Source organism: Cherax quadricarinatus, chromosome 26 (assembly GCF_038502225.1).
Source record: "Cherax quadricarinatus isolate ZL_2023a chromosome 26, ASM3850222v1, whole genome shotgun sequence".
NCBI classification, from domain to species: Eukaryota; Metazoa; Arthropoda; class Malacostraca; order Decapoda; family Parastacidae; genus Cherax; species Cherax quadricarinatus.
This window is the reverse complement of record NC_091317.1, coordinates 3,930,754-3,947,390: the sequence shown is the minus strand read 5'-3', so window position 1 is coordinate 3,947,390 and position 16,637 is coordinate 3,930,754. Positions and strand designations below refer to the sequence as shown.

The 16,637-nt window shown below is 38.6% G+C and overlaps 1 protein-coding gene across 1 annotated transcript in view; it reads left to right on the top strand.

Moving 5' to 3' along the window:
* Positions 1-16,637, top strand: part of LOC128691544 (uncharacterized) — a 504,586-nt gene that overhangs the window by 379,925 nt on the left and 108,024 nt on the right. The window contains exons 7-8 of the mRNA XM_070088746.1: positions 6,672-6,822; positions 7,160-7,235. Of these exons, the coding sequence (XP_069944847.1) occupies positions 6,672-6,822; positions 7,160-7,235 (227 nt within the window). The remainder of the gene's footprint in view (positions 1-6,671; positions 6,823-7,159; positions 7,236-16,637) is intronic.

Here is a 16,637-nt window from a genome sequence, read left to right as displayed (position 1 = left end):
ATAAACATTATGATGGTAGTGGGGATACATAAACATTATGGTGGTAGTGGGAGTACATAAACATTATGGTGGTAGTGGGGATACATAAACATTATGGTGGTAGTGGGAGTACATAAACATTATGGTGGTAGTGGGAGTACATAAACATTATGGTGGTGGTAGTGGGAGTACATAAACGTTATGATGGTGGTAGTGGGAGTACATAAACGTTATGATGGTGGTAGTGGGAGTACATAAACGTTATGATGGTGGTAGTGGGAGCACATAAACGTTATGATGGTGGTAGTGGGAGTACATAAACATTATGTGCGAACCTGTGCATTATGAATGCTGTTTTGAAGGTACAAAATAGAATGTACATGTTTTATTACCCAAGTCTAGCTGAAGCCATTAGAAAATGGCCAATCTAAAAGTGGACTACCCGCTTGCCACAGGAGCTGCGGTTCAGCCCTGCTAAAATGATTAGGTGAATAGAGAGCGATATATGATGCTCTAATACGGATTAGAGGTGAAACTGGCTAGTGTTGGAGTTAGTGAATATAATTTTATGCATGTATTGTTTAAGTTTGAAGAGGATACAAAGGCAGATACTGACAGAGACAATGATAAGCATTGTCTATGACACAAAAAGAAAGCCTGGCTGCCGGGAGGAATTCCTCTCTCAACATCAATCGGAAGATCGAGCCTTCATCATTTCCTGCGTTGTATAGGTACTGCGTACTTTGATACAGAGTATGCAGACTCGAATTCTCCTGTGAAATGATAACGTTATTATATATACATGTATATACATACATATACATATATATATATATATATATATATATATATATATATATATATATATATATATATATATATATATATATATATATATATATATATATATATGCAAAACAACCAATGTGAAAGAATAGAGAAATTCCAAGCGCTTTCGTGACTACTCACATTATCAAGGAACAAAGAAAGTAGAGCATCAAAGGAAGGTATATAAAGGTCTAAGGAAGGTATATAAAGGGTCTAACCGACGCCTCATTATCAGATCCCACAACAAAGGAACACCTAACACGCGACTCATAAGAAAGGGAACACTGCAGCAGGCCCGCCGGCCCAACTAGACAGGTCCTTCACACAACCCACCAACAAACTATTCTACCCAAGAAATAAGAATTTTAAAAATTATTGTCCAATGTATTATTAAATTCTTCCCTAATTCTATTAATTATAAATGGATCTAATTTATATAAACCAAAGGAAATATTCATATTATTGTCAAAACTGCATTTCATGAAACAAGATTCAATTACATTCCTGTCGACCACGGACTTGCTTGATACAACTTTCTCAACTTTTTGAATCGCAATTGGATGGTTAAAATCTTTCACATGAATAAATAGAGCATTGGAATCTTGTCCAGTTCTAATGCTATATTGATGTTGTTTTAATCTTAGTTCGAGATTTTTACCAGTTTGACCGTAATAAACTTTATCGCAAATTTTACAAGGAATCTTATAGACACATCCATCAGCATTTTGGGAAGAAATTCTTCATCAAAAGTTTTTTTTATTTTTTTTACTGTATCAAGATTTTTGAATACAACTTTAATATTAAAAGTCTTAAGAAGAGAAGGCATATCAGCCTAGTATGGGCCAACAGGCCTGCTGCAGTGTTCTTCCTTTATGTTCTTATGTTTGTAGATGAATGGTTCAGAGAACCGACATGTTGATAAATTAGACACATGTGCAGCTCTTGGGTATCTTTATTGAGGAAACGTTTCGCCACACAGTGGCTTCATCAGTTCATACAAAGGAGAATCTTGAAGAACAGAAGGAGAATGAGGTAATCAGTCCCTCAACCTTGAGTCGATGTGGTCAGTCCATCAATCTTGAATAGAATACGGCGTACGTGCGGAGAAGGAGCTTATAAACCGTAGGCAGGAGAGGTAGATGATACTGAAACCTTTCCTAAACTTAGAAAAAATCCCCTAGAAACCGTTAACAGCAATTTCAATAAAACAATAAAACTTCTACTGAAAGGCAAAGATGAATTAATTAAACAATTTACTTCCACTAATCCATCTTTACCTTACATGTATGGATTAATAAAAACACACAAACCAGGGAATCCAGTCAGACCAATTATTAGCTCCATAGGATCAGTTTCGTATAAATTAACGAAATGGCTTGATATTTTGAGCCCTATTGTTGGCAAAATTTCTCACTTTAATGTTAAAAACAACATAGATTTAGTTGATAAATTAAGCTCCTTGTCTGACTTAAATGATTTTAACATGGTTAGTTTTGGTGTTACTTCCTTGTTTACGAAAGTTGCTGTTGATGATTTATTAAGTTTCTTATCTGAAGAACCCGTTAATTATGATTTACCATTGCCAGTTCCTACTATCATTAAACTTATTAAACTTTGCATTGTTGATGTAAAATTTGTATTTAATGATAAGTTTTACACTCAGAAGTTTGGTATGGCAATGGGAAATCTTCTTTCACCTGTTCTTAGTAACCTATACATGGAATTTTTTGAAACAAGGTTGCTTAACACAATCCTCCCTAATAGAGCTAAATGGTTCAGATATGTTGATGATATTTTGTGTCTTATGCCCAAAAATGTAGATATACACCATTTCCTTGGCAAATTAAATAGCTTAGCCTATTCTATAAACTTTACTGTTGAGTTTGAAGAAAATAACTCATTGCCTTTTCTAGATGTTTTAATTATTAAGGGTAATAATGAATTCAAATTTAAAATTTAGAGAAAACCTACAAATAACTGTTCTTATGTCCACTATTATTCTTCACATCAAGATAGAGTTAAACTGTCTGTTTTTTCATCAATGTTTTTGAGAGCTTTACGAATTTTTAGTCCAGAGTTCATAGATGAGGAAATATCCAAAATTTATGAAATAGGTAATGATTTGAAATACCCAAGAAACGTAATTGATAAATCTTTTAAAGTTGCTAGAAATACTTTTTACAATTCAAAAAGGGACAACCAGCCTTACTCACCTAAAAATATGTTGGTTCTCCCTTACCATGAAAACTTGGTTGATATGCCTTCTCTTCTTAAGACTTTTAATATTAAAGTTGTATTCAAAAATCTTGATACAGTAAAAAAACTTTTGATAAAGAATTCCCCCCAAAATGCTGATGGATGTGTCTATAAGATTCCTTGTAAAATTTGCAATAAAGTTTATTACGGTCAAACTGGTAAAAATCTCAAACTAAGATTAAAATAACATAAATATAGCCTTAGAACTGGACAAGATTCCAATGCTCTATTTATTCATGTGAGAGATTTTAACCATCCAATTGATTTTCAAAAAGTTGAGAAAGTAGTATCAAGCAAGTCCATGGTCGACAGGAATATAATTGAATCTTGTTTCATAAAAAGCAGTTTTGACAATAATATGAATGTTTCCTTTGGTTTATATAAATTAGATACATTTATAATTAATAGAATTTGGGAAGAATTTAATAATACATTGGTCAAATAATAACTTTTAAAATTCTTATTTCTTGGGTAGAATAGTTTGTTGGTGGGTTGTGTGAAAGACCTGTCTAGTTGGGCCGGCGGGCCTGCTGCAGTGTTCCCTTTCTTACGAGTCGCGTGTCAGGTGTTCCTTTGTTGTGGGATATGATAGTGAGGTGTGGGCTAGACCCTTTATATACCTCCCTTTGATGCTCTACTTTCATTGTTCCTTGATAATGTGAGTAGTCACGAAAGCGCTTGGAGTTTCTCTATTCTTTCACAGTGGTTGTTTTGCATATTCTGAAATCACCTGTTTACTGTGATCTTATTGTATATATATATATATATATATATATATATATATATATATATATATATATATATATATATATATATATATATATATATATTCTCCATGGGGAAGTGAAACAGAATTCTTCCTCCGTAAGCCATACGTGTTGTAAGAGGCGACTAAAATGCCGGGAGCAAGGGGCTAGTAACCCCTTCTCCTGTACTTATTTCTAAATTTGAAAAAAGAAATTTTTGTTTTTCTTTTTGGGCCACCCTACCTCGGTGGGATACGGCCGGTTTCTTGATTAATATATATATATATATATATATATATATATATATATATATATATATATATATATATATATATATATATATATATACATACATATATACATATATATATATATATATATATATATATATACATATATATATATATATATATATATATATATATATATATATATATATATATATATATATATATATATATATATATATATATCATTCACTCCATCACTGTCTTGCTAGAAGAGTGCTTTACACTACAGTTTTTAAACTGCAACATTAACACCCCTCCTTCAGAGTGCAGGCACTGTACTTCCCATCTCCAGGACTCAAGTCCGGCCTGCCGGTTTCCCTGAACCCCTTCATAAATGTTACTTTGCTCACACTCCAACAGCACGTCAAGTATTAAAAACCATTTGTCTCCATTCACTCCTATCAAACACGCTTACGCATGCCTGCTGGAAGTCCAAGCCCCTCGCACACAAAACCTCCTTTACCCCGTCCCTCCAACCTTTCCTAGGCCGACCCCTACCCCGCCTTCCTTCCACTACAGACTGATACACTCTTGAAGTCACTCTGTTTCGCTCCATTATCTCTACATGTCCGAACCACCTCAACAACCCTTCCTCAGCCCTCTGGACAACAGTTTTTGTAATCCTGCACCTCCTCCTAACTTCCAAACTACGAATTCTCTGCATTATATTCACACCACACATTGCCCTCAGACATGACATCCCCACTGCCTCCAGCCTTCTCCTCGCTGCAACATTCATCACCCATGCTTCACACCCATATAAGAGCGTTGGTAAAACTATACTCTCATACATTCCCCTCTTTGCCTCCAAGGACAAAGTTCTTTGTCTCCACAGACTCCTAAGTGCACCACTCACCCTTTTCCCCTCATCAATTCTATGATTCACCACATCTTTCATAGACCCATCCGCTGACACGTCCACTCGAAAATATCTGAATACATTCACCTCCTCCATACTCTCTCCCTCCAATCTGATATCCAATCTTTCATCATCTAATCTTTTTGTTATCCTCATAACCTTACTCTTTCCTGTATTCACTTTTAATTTTCTTCTTTTTCACACCCTACTAAATTCATCCACCAATCTCTGCAACTTCTCTTCAGAATCTCCCAAGATCACAGTGTCATCAGCAAAGAGCAACTGTGACAACTCCCACTTTATGTGTGATTCTTTATCTTTTAACTCCACGCTTCTTGCCAAGACCCTCGCATTTACTTCTCTTACAACCCCATCTATAAATATATTAAACAACCACTGTGACATCACTCATCCTTGTCTAAGGCCTACTTTTACTGGGAAATAATTTCCCTCTTTCCTACATACTCTAACTTGAGCCTCGCTATCCTTGTAAAAACTCTTCACTGCTTTGAGTAACCTACCTCCTACACCATACACCTGCAACATCTGCCACATTGCCCCCTTATCCACCCTGTCATACGCCTTTTCCAAATCCATAAATGCCACAAAGACCTCTTCAGCCTTATCTAAATACTGTTCACTTATATGTTTCACTGTAAACACCTGGTCCAGACACCCGCGAAAAAGAAAGTTTTTCTTTTTCGGGCCACCCTGCCTTGGTGGGAATCGGCCAGTGTGATAAATATATATACATGTATATATATATATATATATATATATATATATATATATATATATATATATATATATATATATATATATATATATATATATATATATATATACGTATATGTATATATAAGTATGAGAGAAAATATCGCGAACAAGCGATATAAGACGCAAAACATCTATGGGGGAAGGTGGGTAGGGGGAGTTAAATGATAGCTCTAGGCCTTTCATGTTTCAGTCAACACATCAGGAATTTACAATGTTACAGAAAAGGGGAGGAGATCCAAGCAAGTACGATTACATGGAACGCCTTTCCTCCAGCAAATGCGTTCACTGTGATCGTATTTGCCTAGTCCTCCTCTTTTCTGCAATATTGCAAGCTCCTGATGTGTTGATTGCAACACGACAGGCGATGGCTATCATTCAACTCCCCCGTGGCTGTTTTGCATCTTGTATTGCTTGTTCGCAATATTTGCATAATATAAATATATATATATATATATATATATATATATATATATATATATATATATATATATATATATATATATATATATATATGCAATAAAATCACAGTAAAAAGGTGATATCAAAATATGCAAAACAACCACTGTGAAAGAATAGTGAAATTCCAAGCTCTATTGTTTTTATAGTTCCTTGATAATGTGAGAAGTCACGAAAACGCTTGGAATTTCACTATTCTTTCACAGTGGTTGTTTTGCACATTTTGATATCACCTTTTTACTGTGATCTTATTGCATATATATATATATATATATATATATATATATATATATATATATATATATATATATATATATATATATATATATATTTATATATATTATATTCTATATATATTATATATATATATATATATATATATATATATATATATATATATATATATATATATATATATATATATATATATATATATATAAATATATGTGTGTGTGTGTGTGTGTGTATATTTTGTGACAGAAGTGGAGGCGGCCTTCAAGGATGGTCGCATCGCCAGTTTGATCGGTGTTGAGGGTGGCCACGCAATACAGAATTCCTTGGGTGTGTTGCGAGCACTGAGAGACCTGGGAGTGCGTTACCTCACTCTCACTCACACATGCAGCACTCCATGGTAAAGCTCTACGCATAGTTGTAACTTTTTAAACGTGCATGATATTTAAAATTCTTCTTCACACAGTTAAAATTTGTTTAGTACTTAAACTGCTCATTTATTTAATAAAATGATAAAAACTTCAGTAGTGTTTAATCATTAGAGAATCACTGAGACACAATATCATTGATGATAATCAAATGGAACAGTGTGTTAATCGAGAAATTAGAGATGAAACTAGCTGATGTTTCGCTCCATTCTGGACCATTATCAAGTCAGGGTATTGTGACTTGTATTTTTCACTGTTGCTAATGTGATGATATCAAGCTAAAAGTGTTCGTCTCCCGTGTTCCCCCAGGGCAGAGTGCGCCAGGGCCAGAGAGACGGACCTGGAGGACCCCAACTCTCCCAGGGGACTAACACACTTCGGCAAGGTAGGTCATTAACTGAGCACAAACACTGCGGTGCTGCGTGCGGTGGCTTACCTCGACGACACAGAGAAAGTCTGAACGAAATGTCACCAACATTGACGCAGGAACAAGTTCTAACACTGACGCAAACACTGACACTGAAAAAATTTTTCACTCCACTATTGACTGTAACACTGAGGACGACTGAAAGCAGTCAAGTGTTCATCTTTTTTCATGTCCTGTATATCTGGCGCGGCGATGCTGGGTCAAAACCTTTTTACAAAAATGGTTTTACTCTACTGTCAGTATGCCTTCGATAAGTATTTTAAATAACTTAACTGTAACAAAAATAAAGTTTAGGTCATGCTATGTGTAGGAAATTATGTACCTGTCAGGCTGCTGCTCCGGTGTTTAGCGCCTGTGACCGTGTTGACAGTGTTGAATATAACACTACTCTGGTTATACATAGCGAAGGCCAGTGTTTAGTGTTATGTACGATAAACAAGGCTCCCTAGATTTTCACACTGTACAGAGGCCAGAGAGAGAGAGAGAGAGAGAGAGAGAGAGAGAGAGAGAATCCCATCTTTGTGGGGTCTCCACATTTTTTAATGCTGCCATTCTGATGCATCGTTCCGACTGTCATTGAACGTTTTCCTTACCTAACCATTGATACCCTGTAATACCTTTCTTGTTATTCATGTCTGCTTCTCTATTTTTCTGGGTCCTCTCTAGCGTGGTACAGAGGTAAATGCTCACTTTCCCTTTACTTGTTGCAAAGTTAAGTACAGATTCACACAGTGCTTGTCCTTCTCTTCTTCTGAATTCATGCTGACAGTTTCAGCTTCCATGGCGCTTGATATGGCCAATTCGCCATTCAGTTTCTGTTACATTTTTTCTTGATATGTGAATGGAGCTCAATTCCCGCGGGTTTGTCCTGTTTTGTTTTTGTTTCTCTCTGTTTTCATCAATTATTATATAACGATTTTTTTTAAATTGTTCAGTTCCAGACAGATTTCTTTGACATGCCCTGTATTTTTTTTTTTCAATTTTCGTACCTGGCTTCGTACCATAATATTCCTTCTGACGGGCCTGTGTAGCAGAAGCAGTTCAGAATTCGCCCTCACTGCTGTAATATTTTTATCAGATTGTTAATCGGTTGCCTTTCTCGCCTCCACCTATTCATTTCTAGCTCTTCTCTTCGCTGTCCTTCGACTTCTGTTGTGATCTCTCTGGATTTACGTTTTCTTCTCTTGTGTACGAATTTCCTTGTAAGGGAAAGGTGAGAGACTTCATGACGTGATAGAGGCTCTCCCGATTACCAGTAACTAGGAAGAACCCTTCCCATGATTAGAAAATAAATAAATAGAGAATGGAGACAAAACATGAAAAGAATATTATTTAATCTCTAGATAATAAACAAACTTGATCAAATTACTTTTAGTCATCAGAAATAAAAGGAAGGGACGCAATAAATGTAAGGGTGGTATGATATCTTGCGATGAAAGGGAGACTACTGAGCCAGCCGGTGTTCTGGAGTGCACTCCAGTATGTTTCCTCTTCCACTGAAGGTACACCCGAAGATGGAGAGGTGCTTATTGGAGAATACTGGCCATCGACACATAGTAGATAGGAAGTGATGAACGGCGCACTAGAATAGACACGGATGGATGAAGTTCCAGTCCAGGCTGAATAATTTGAGTCAAAACCCATCACTGGTTCCTGAGGGAAAGTCAAACTTCCAGCCTACGCTGGGTTGCAAAAGATGGAGTCAGATCCCAAACAATAGCTAATCCAAATGTATTAAACATCCGGAATGAGTTCTCAATAGTAGACATTGAAGAAAAATTCTATTACGAGATAATAACTTTCACTGCAAATATAATAATGATTTCTCGTCCTGTTTATTTCCCGTACAATCAGTGTGACACAAGGCAGATCTGTGCACGAAGAGAACACAAAGGATTATCTGAAGGACACTACAGTTTCAATACTGACTTAAGACCAAAAGAACTGGGCGTTAAATTTACCTTAGCTTAAGAGTAAAATATCCGATAATTCACATAAAAAATGAGCAACAGAATTCAAACCTATTCAATAATGGAAAGAGAGACTTACGCATTCAGGGATTCAGGAGAGCAGTAAAGACAGTCCAAATCCTGGTTATTATGATAGGAAAGACATACTTTCTTTTCATCAGGTTCATCACATTCAAAGTTTGATGTCTGGTTCCTAGGTGGCGCTGACCTGAACACATCCCCGAGGAACCATGAAGAAACAATTTGCTCTCCTTTAACTACTTAGAAGGATAATTACACATAAGAACTTTTCTCACGCACGTCTCCGCTTGCAGGCACTTTCTGGTTAGGGAATAAATTATTTTGTTTGTTGTTTTCCCTTTCAATCCCCTTTACTAATGTCCTGTATTCAGAAGCTCTCATTCTAATATTGTCTTGTCATCTGAAATCTCACATGTCCCCTCCCTCACCTGCGGTGCTTCTCTCCAAGCCAACAACTCTATATGGTATTTCAGACTTAGTACTCTATGTTCGCTAACACCCAAAGATAAACATCGAGAAGCGAAGAGGAACGACCAGGAGCTGTGATTTGACCCCTGAAACCACATATAGGTGAGTACGTATAGGTGAGTACCAGGTCCAGTCATCTAGGTTCGTCTCTTATTCCTCCTCCATTCTCTCTGTCTTGTTGTGTCCTTGATATGTTGACAAAAAGTTTCCCACCAGCTATTCCAGTATTTTAACCTTGACTCATGTCTGGTACTCCATGTGAGTCTCAGTTCTTCTGGTTTATTTTTATGGTTGTAATGTGCCATGAGTAGTATTTATTATAGCCAAAACTAAGCATTAAGCCAACAAAGGTCATACCGCTCTGGCCATGGGTAGTAGCTTTGCTTTGGGCATGTGGGCTCTTCTTTTTTCCGTTCTCTTTGTTCTGTGGTTGTCTTTGCACTCTGTCTTGATTTCCTGGTGACTGGAGATGCGTCGTACTGTAGATCAATGCTGCTTCTACCTTGTGCCCTCCTGTCTGCTTGTGCCTACTATGTAATCATATGATTAACCACTGTACATCCATCATGTCTTGTGAATACTCCATTGGTTTCTGATTACCTATGTCTTGCTTTCCATACCACGGCTTTTTCTTGCTTTCGTACGTACATAGTTCCCTGCAGGAAAAACTGCACGTAGGAATGTGAAATTTATACATTGCATCAGTTTTCATTAGAGAACCTATGCCCCTATTTAGGTTAAAACGTTTAATAAAAAAGATGATGGCTGTGATGTCAAGGACGGCTTATATTATTCCTTCTTTTAATTCACAAATTTTGTTTTTGCATTTCTTCTGTTACTGTGTGCCATTCAGCAAGCAGATCCTCGCTTTCTCTCTCTTGCTCTTGGGTCCAAGAGAGGAGGGATGTAGCTGCGGGGAAGGTATGTTTGAGGTGATGTACACTAGGGTGAGTGACGTTGTCAAGTGATTTTTTCTCGAAGCTGGTATTTGCGTAGGTAAATGGGAAAGGGGTCAGGGTTGAGTGTGTTTATGTCTTTCTGTGTTTTTAAATTCTGGTACATCACCCTGTCAAGACACGAATTTATTCTGTCAGTTGTGTTTGTCTACCTTTTGTTTATTGAGAGTTAGTTTCAAGAGTTAGTAGACGAGGTGTCGGGAAAACTTCCCCAGGATTTTCTTGGCTTATTACATATTTTTATTATATTTTCACGGTTTGAAAAGTTAATATAATTTTACTCATGAAAGAAATTACAGTGCAATAATTTATATGGTAGAATATTATGGTACATTATATTTCATTACTGTAGGACTAATCACTGCTAAACTGTGAATTACTTTAATATGCTAAAGAGCAATATTCATGTGTGCATCAAATTTTTATGCAGATATAAAAGAGAATTTTGAAAATTTTGCTAGTAGAAAATTTTGACACCATTACCTCATTATTAATGGTGATAACATGGGCTCTAAGTGAACGTGTGCGCAACTTGTTAAGTGAACGTGTGCGCAACCTGTTAAGTGAACGTGTGCGCAACCTGTTAAGTGAACGTGTGTGCAACCTGTTAAGTGAACGTGTGCGCAACCTGTTAGGTGAACGTGTGGGCAACCTGTTAAGTGAACGTGTGCGCAACCTGTTAGGTGAACGTGTGGGCAACCTGTTAGGTGAACGTGTGCGCAACCTGTTAAGTGAACGTGTGCGCAACCTGTTAGGTGAACGTGTGTGCAACCTGTTAAGTGAACGTGTGCGCAACGTGTTAAGTGAACGTGTGCGCAACGTGTTAAGTGAACGTGTGCGCAACCTGTTAAGTGAACGTGTGCGCAACCTGTTAAATGAACGTGTGCGCAACCTGTTAAGTGAACGTGTGCGCAACCTGTTAAGTGAACGTGTGCGCAACCTGTTAAGTGAACGTGTGCGCAACCTGTTAAGTGAACGTGTGCGCAACCTGTTAAGTGAACGTGTGCGCAACCTGTTAAGTGAACGTGTGCGCAACGTGTTAAGTGAACGTGTGCGCAACGTGTTAAGTGAACGTGTGCGCAACCTGTTAAGTGAACGTGTGCGCAACCTGTTAAATGAACGTGTGCGCAACCTGTTAAGTGAACGTGTGCGCAACCTGTTAAGTGAACGTGTGCGCAACCTGTTAAGTGAACGTGTGCGCAACCTGTTAAGTGAACGTGTGCGCAACCTGTTAGGTGAACATGTGCGCAACCTGTTAGGTGAACGTGTGCGCAACCTGTTAGGTGAACGTGTGCGCAAAGTGTTAAGTGAACGTGTGCGCAACCTGTTAGGTGAACGTGTGCGCAACCTGTTAGGTGAACGTGTGCGCAACCTGTTAGGTGAACGTGTGCGCAACCTGTTAGGTGAACGTGTGCGCAACCTGTTAGGTGAACGTGTGCGCAACCTGTTAGGTGAACGTGTGCGCAAAGTGTTAAGTGAACGTGTGCGCAACCTGTTAGGTGAACGTGTGCGCAACCTGTTAGGTGAACGTGTGCGCAACCTGTTAGGTGAACGTGTGCGCAACCTGTTAGGTGAACGTGTGCGCAACCTGTTAGGTGAACGTGTGCGCAACGCGTGGGAAAAATCACTTACAGAAGTTCCGTCACCAGCTTTGTTCCATTCATCTAATATCAAATAGTTATAATACGTAATCCAACATGAATCCCAGTCAGATAGATACACACACACACACACACACACACACACACACACACACACACACACACACACACACACACGCACACAGGATCCATACATAGCTTTAAGCAGAGGTATGATAAAGCTCATGCTTCAGGGAGTGACCTACTAGCGACCAGTGAAGAGGCGGGGCCAGGAGCTTGGACTCGACCCCTGCAACCTCAACTAGGTGAGTACAACTAGGTGAGTACACACACACACACACACACACACCTGGAACTGCAACCACAACTAGGTGAGTACACACACAGAAGGTCAGTATAATCTCTCCTTCCCTCCCTTCCGACATGTCTCGACCTCACTTCGTCTATCATTTGATATCTGGACATTGATCGCCACTCTTGGAGACTCCCTAGCACGTCTCCCTCCCTTGGTGCAGTCTGCAGGGAGAGTGGTGGCATGCCCTTATCACTGTCCATTAAAGGAATGATAGTGTTAATATGAGTACCTGGTAGCAAGGAGGATACTGGATTGGGATGGGGTCTCTTCCACCCCTGACATTGATGGTTGTTTTGCTTGTCAGAACACTCACTCCTGGTGTGGAGCTTTTTCACATCCTTACCCCTCTCAGAGCTTAAGCAACGGCTGTCTTGCCGGTACTGGGTAATCAAGTAACTACTAGCGTGTCAGGTATTAATCAGGCACTTGACTGTCGTTACTGACCAAATATTAACGTAATACTTCCTCTTGAGTTATAATCCCTCAGAAGTGGTACTTTCATAGTGGTACCTAGGTATAAGTGATACCTGACTCGGCGGCCGTTCAGACAATTACTACAGACACAATCCACAAATTAATGATAATTAGACTCAGTTTCAGTCAGTTATGGACCATTTTCACGTACATCGCGACCTCATAATTGTCAAGAATATACATAAAATCGGCTGTAAATAGTTTCCGTCCCGATCCTTTGTCTCTCTCTCCTCCGTGGCAATTTTCACATACTTCCCAGTCTTGTCCGCTCGCTCAGCTATTCACAATTTGTCACTCTCTCACAAGGGAGTTATATTTTCATCAGTTTTCTATACTGTCTCAGAAATTCCGAAGCCGCTTGCAATAGCTTTGGTCTGAATCAGAGGACAAATTATTTTTCATCAAACCACAATTAAGCTCCAGGTTTACGTTTGCAAATCGGTCAGACACGACTCACACACGTATACCATTTGACAAGACACCCAGCGCTTCTCTGTGAGCGCTGCCAGATGACTAACAATTCACCACCTATTACTGTATTGTTCTATCTGCCAGAGAACAAACAGATTATCAACAACCTGACATACTTTAGCTGTCATCCTCACCAATCATTGAAAATTTGACGCAGACTCCCTCCACGATTTTCCTTAGCACAAGCTAACCTATAACAACAGATATATTAATTTTACAGCTTCACTAACTCTCAATTCCACTAAATTTCCCCCCCCCCCCATCCCTATCCCTACAATTAAATTGAAGCACCTCTGCATTGCATGATCCATAAGTGTTTCAAGCTTGTTTTCGAATATTACAATTGTAATAATGTTCTCGTTTATTAGCAGAAACCTCATTAATGTTCCCGACTGAACTTTCACCTGAGAAGACATAAAACATTTTAGAATTCTTCTTGACCACAATGTTAATGTTTGCCTCTCATGTCGCACTTCCGAAAAGGAGTAGGCAATTTTTTTTCTTGTAAATAACTCTGTACTTGTCGAGAAAAGAGGCCATTAGGTACACAATGCTAAGAATTTTTTGGTGAACCAACCACCGAGAATGTAAGAGGCGGTGAAAATAAACCATCAGATACTCCAACACGGAAATATCTGATGGGAAACGAAATCATAAACTCAAGGCAAGACGGAAATTTCTGGCAGCTTTTCAATTTAGATAAAGTAAAGATATAAACCACAAAGTTGGAAAATATGAGACAGATGCAAAAATGACGGTGCTAGTAACCCTGGCAGCTGAAGTCGCTTATTTTAATTTAATAAATGAATAAATAAATAAATAAATAAATAAATAAATAATAATAATAATAATAATAAGAAGAAGAAGAAGAAGAGGAAGAAGACGAAGAAGACAAAGAAGAGAAAAAAGAAGAGAAGGAGGAAAAAAGCTAAAAATGAACCACTAAAATCTTAAGCTAAGATGTAGTGAAATGTGTTGAGAAAAAGAGTGAAAGTGTAAGATTTGGTGGAGGCTGTGTTGAGAGCTGAGAGCTCCGTCTTAAAGAGCCCCCTATCCTGCCCATGTCCTCCCTCGCAAGTCCTGCGGTGTTGAGAGCTGAGAGCTCCGTCTTAAAGAGCCCCACCCCACAAGCTCTGTAAGTTGGCCGGTCAATATCTTGTTAATGGAATTAAGGCCGAAACTGGGAGAGAGGCACGTAGACCTTGTGTGATCCAGGCTGGAGGTATGGCTTTGGTTGATGATCAGGAGACGAAGTGATCTAGCTTCCGGTCTCTCTCTCTCCCTCTCTCTCTCTCTCTCCCTCTCTCTCTCTGTCTCCCTCTCTCCCTCTTCCTTTCTCCTTTTTCCTCTCTCCCTCTTCCTCTCTCCCTCTTCCTCTCTTCCTCTCTCCCTTTCTTTCCCTCTCTCCTTGTAACAATGCCCACACCAACCCCAGCCTTACCTCTCCTTCCGCTTACTAATGATCAAGGGAACTGAAAACCTCGACACAACAAACTACAGCATTGTGAAAGAAAGGTAGGAGTATGGTACACAAATGCAGAGGGATTATCAAACAAGAGTGATGAAATGAAAGGACGAATAATAAAGGCAAATTCAGATATCTTGGCAATCACGAAGACAAAATTAACTGATAAAATAGCAGACGCCATATTCCCAGCAGGATATCATGTAATGTGGATAGATAGAGGAAACAGGGGAGGGAAAAGAGTGCCACTGCTGATTAAATACCGGTGAAGTTTTGAAGAGATGAGAGTGGTAAACGGATATGAGTGAAATGACTACATAGTGATCACATTCAAGACTTGGGGATTCAAAGTAGGAATAGCAGTGTTCTACTGTACATCTCACCACTGAATAATAACACGTCAAGAAAAGAATATGAAGACAACAGTCACTCAGTGCTTTGACACCACACTAAAAGCAACAAAAAAAAGCCCGTCTGACCAAAACAAAGCTAATGATCATGGGAGATTTTAACAACAGAAAATAAACTGGGAAAACTGGGACACGCACACGGTGGAGCAGAAACATGGAGGGCTAAGATGTTAGAGGTGGTTATGAAAAAACTTTATGGTAACCATGTTAAGGACACAACAAAAGAGATGGGAACGAATCACCAGGCTAGATCCATTATTTTCCACAAGTTCGTCTGCTATAGGATGCTAGCGACATTACGGTACTGAATTTCAAATGCAATAAGCATTAAGAGAAGAATATATAAAGGAAAGGATTAACTACATTTGAGAAGAGGAAACTTAGAAGGAATAAGTTAATTTCCTCCTGCAGTGCAATGGGAAAGGCTGCTGGAAGGAAAGTTAACGAAAGAAATGATACAACACCTAGCCGGAAAGTGATGGGAGGCAGAGGAAATCTCCATACCCAGGAGAAGAAAAAAATGGTAAGAATGAAGAGAACGTATGGTGCAAGGAAAGATGCAGAGATGAAAAGCCAAATGCACGAAGGAATGGAAAAACTATCGAACTTGAAGGGCAGGGAAAAAATAAAATCGAAAGTGAGCAAAAGAACCAGAAACGAATAGACAAGTGTGAAGAGGAAAGACTGAATGATAGCTTTCGTATGATATAACAGCAAAAGTCAAGTCTGAACCGAAAATATTCTGCAGTCACATCAGAAAAAAGGCGACAGTAAAAGACTAGAAAATAACACAGACAAAAAGGAAGGAGTGTACACGAGATGTCATGAAAGTCTGTCAGAGGTTGAACAAACTTTTTGAAGAGGTGTTGTTCTCAGCGAATCACGAGCAACACCAGAGAGTGAAAGAGAAACAGTACACCCTACTCTTACCCTACTGTGTACTCCGTACACAGTAGGGTAAGAGTAGAATTTTAAATTGACTTGGCTAAATACATCAGCGGCAACGGAACTCGACAAAGTGATACAAATTGGAGGCGTAATGCCGGCAAGTGGTGAGGATCTTGTTTGGTAAAACGTAAGTGAAATGGTGTACCAATAAAGGAGTTCATTTAGTGTCTGTATCACCACCTAACAGTGTCACCATAAATTCTAATAGTCATAACAGAAGC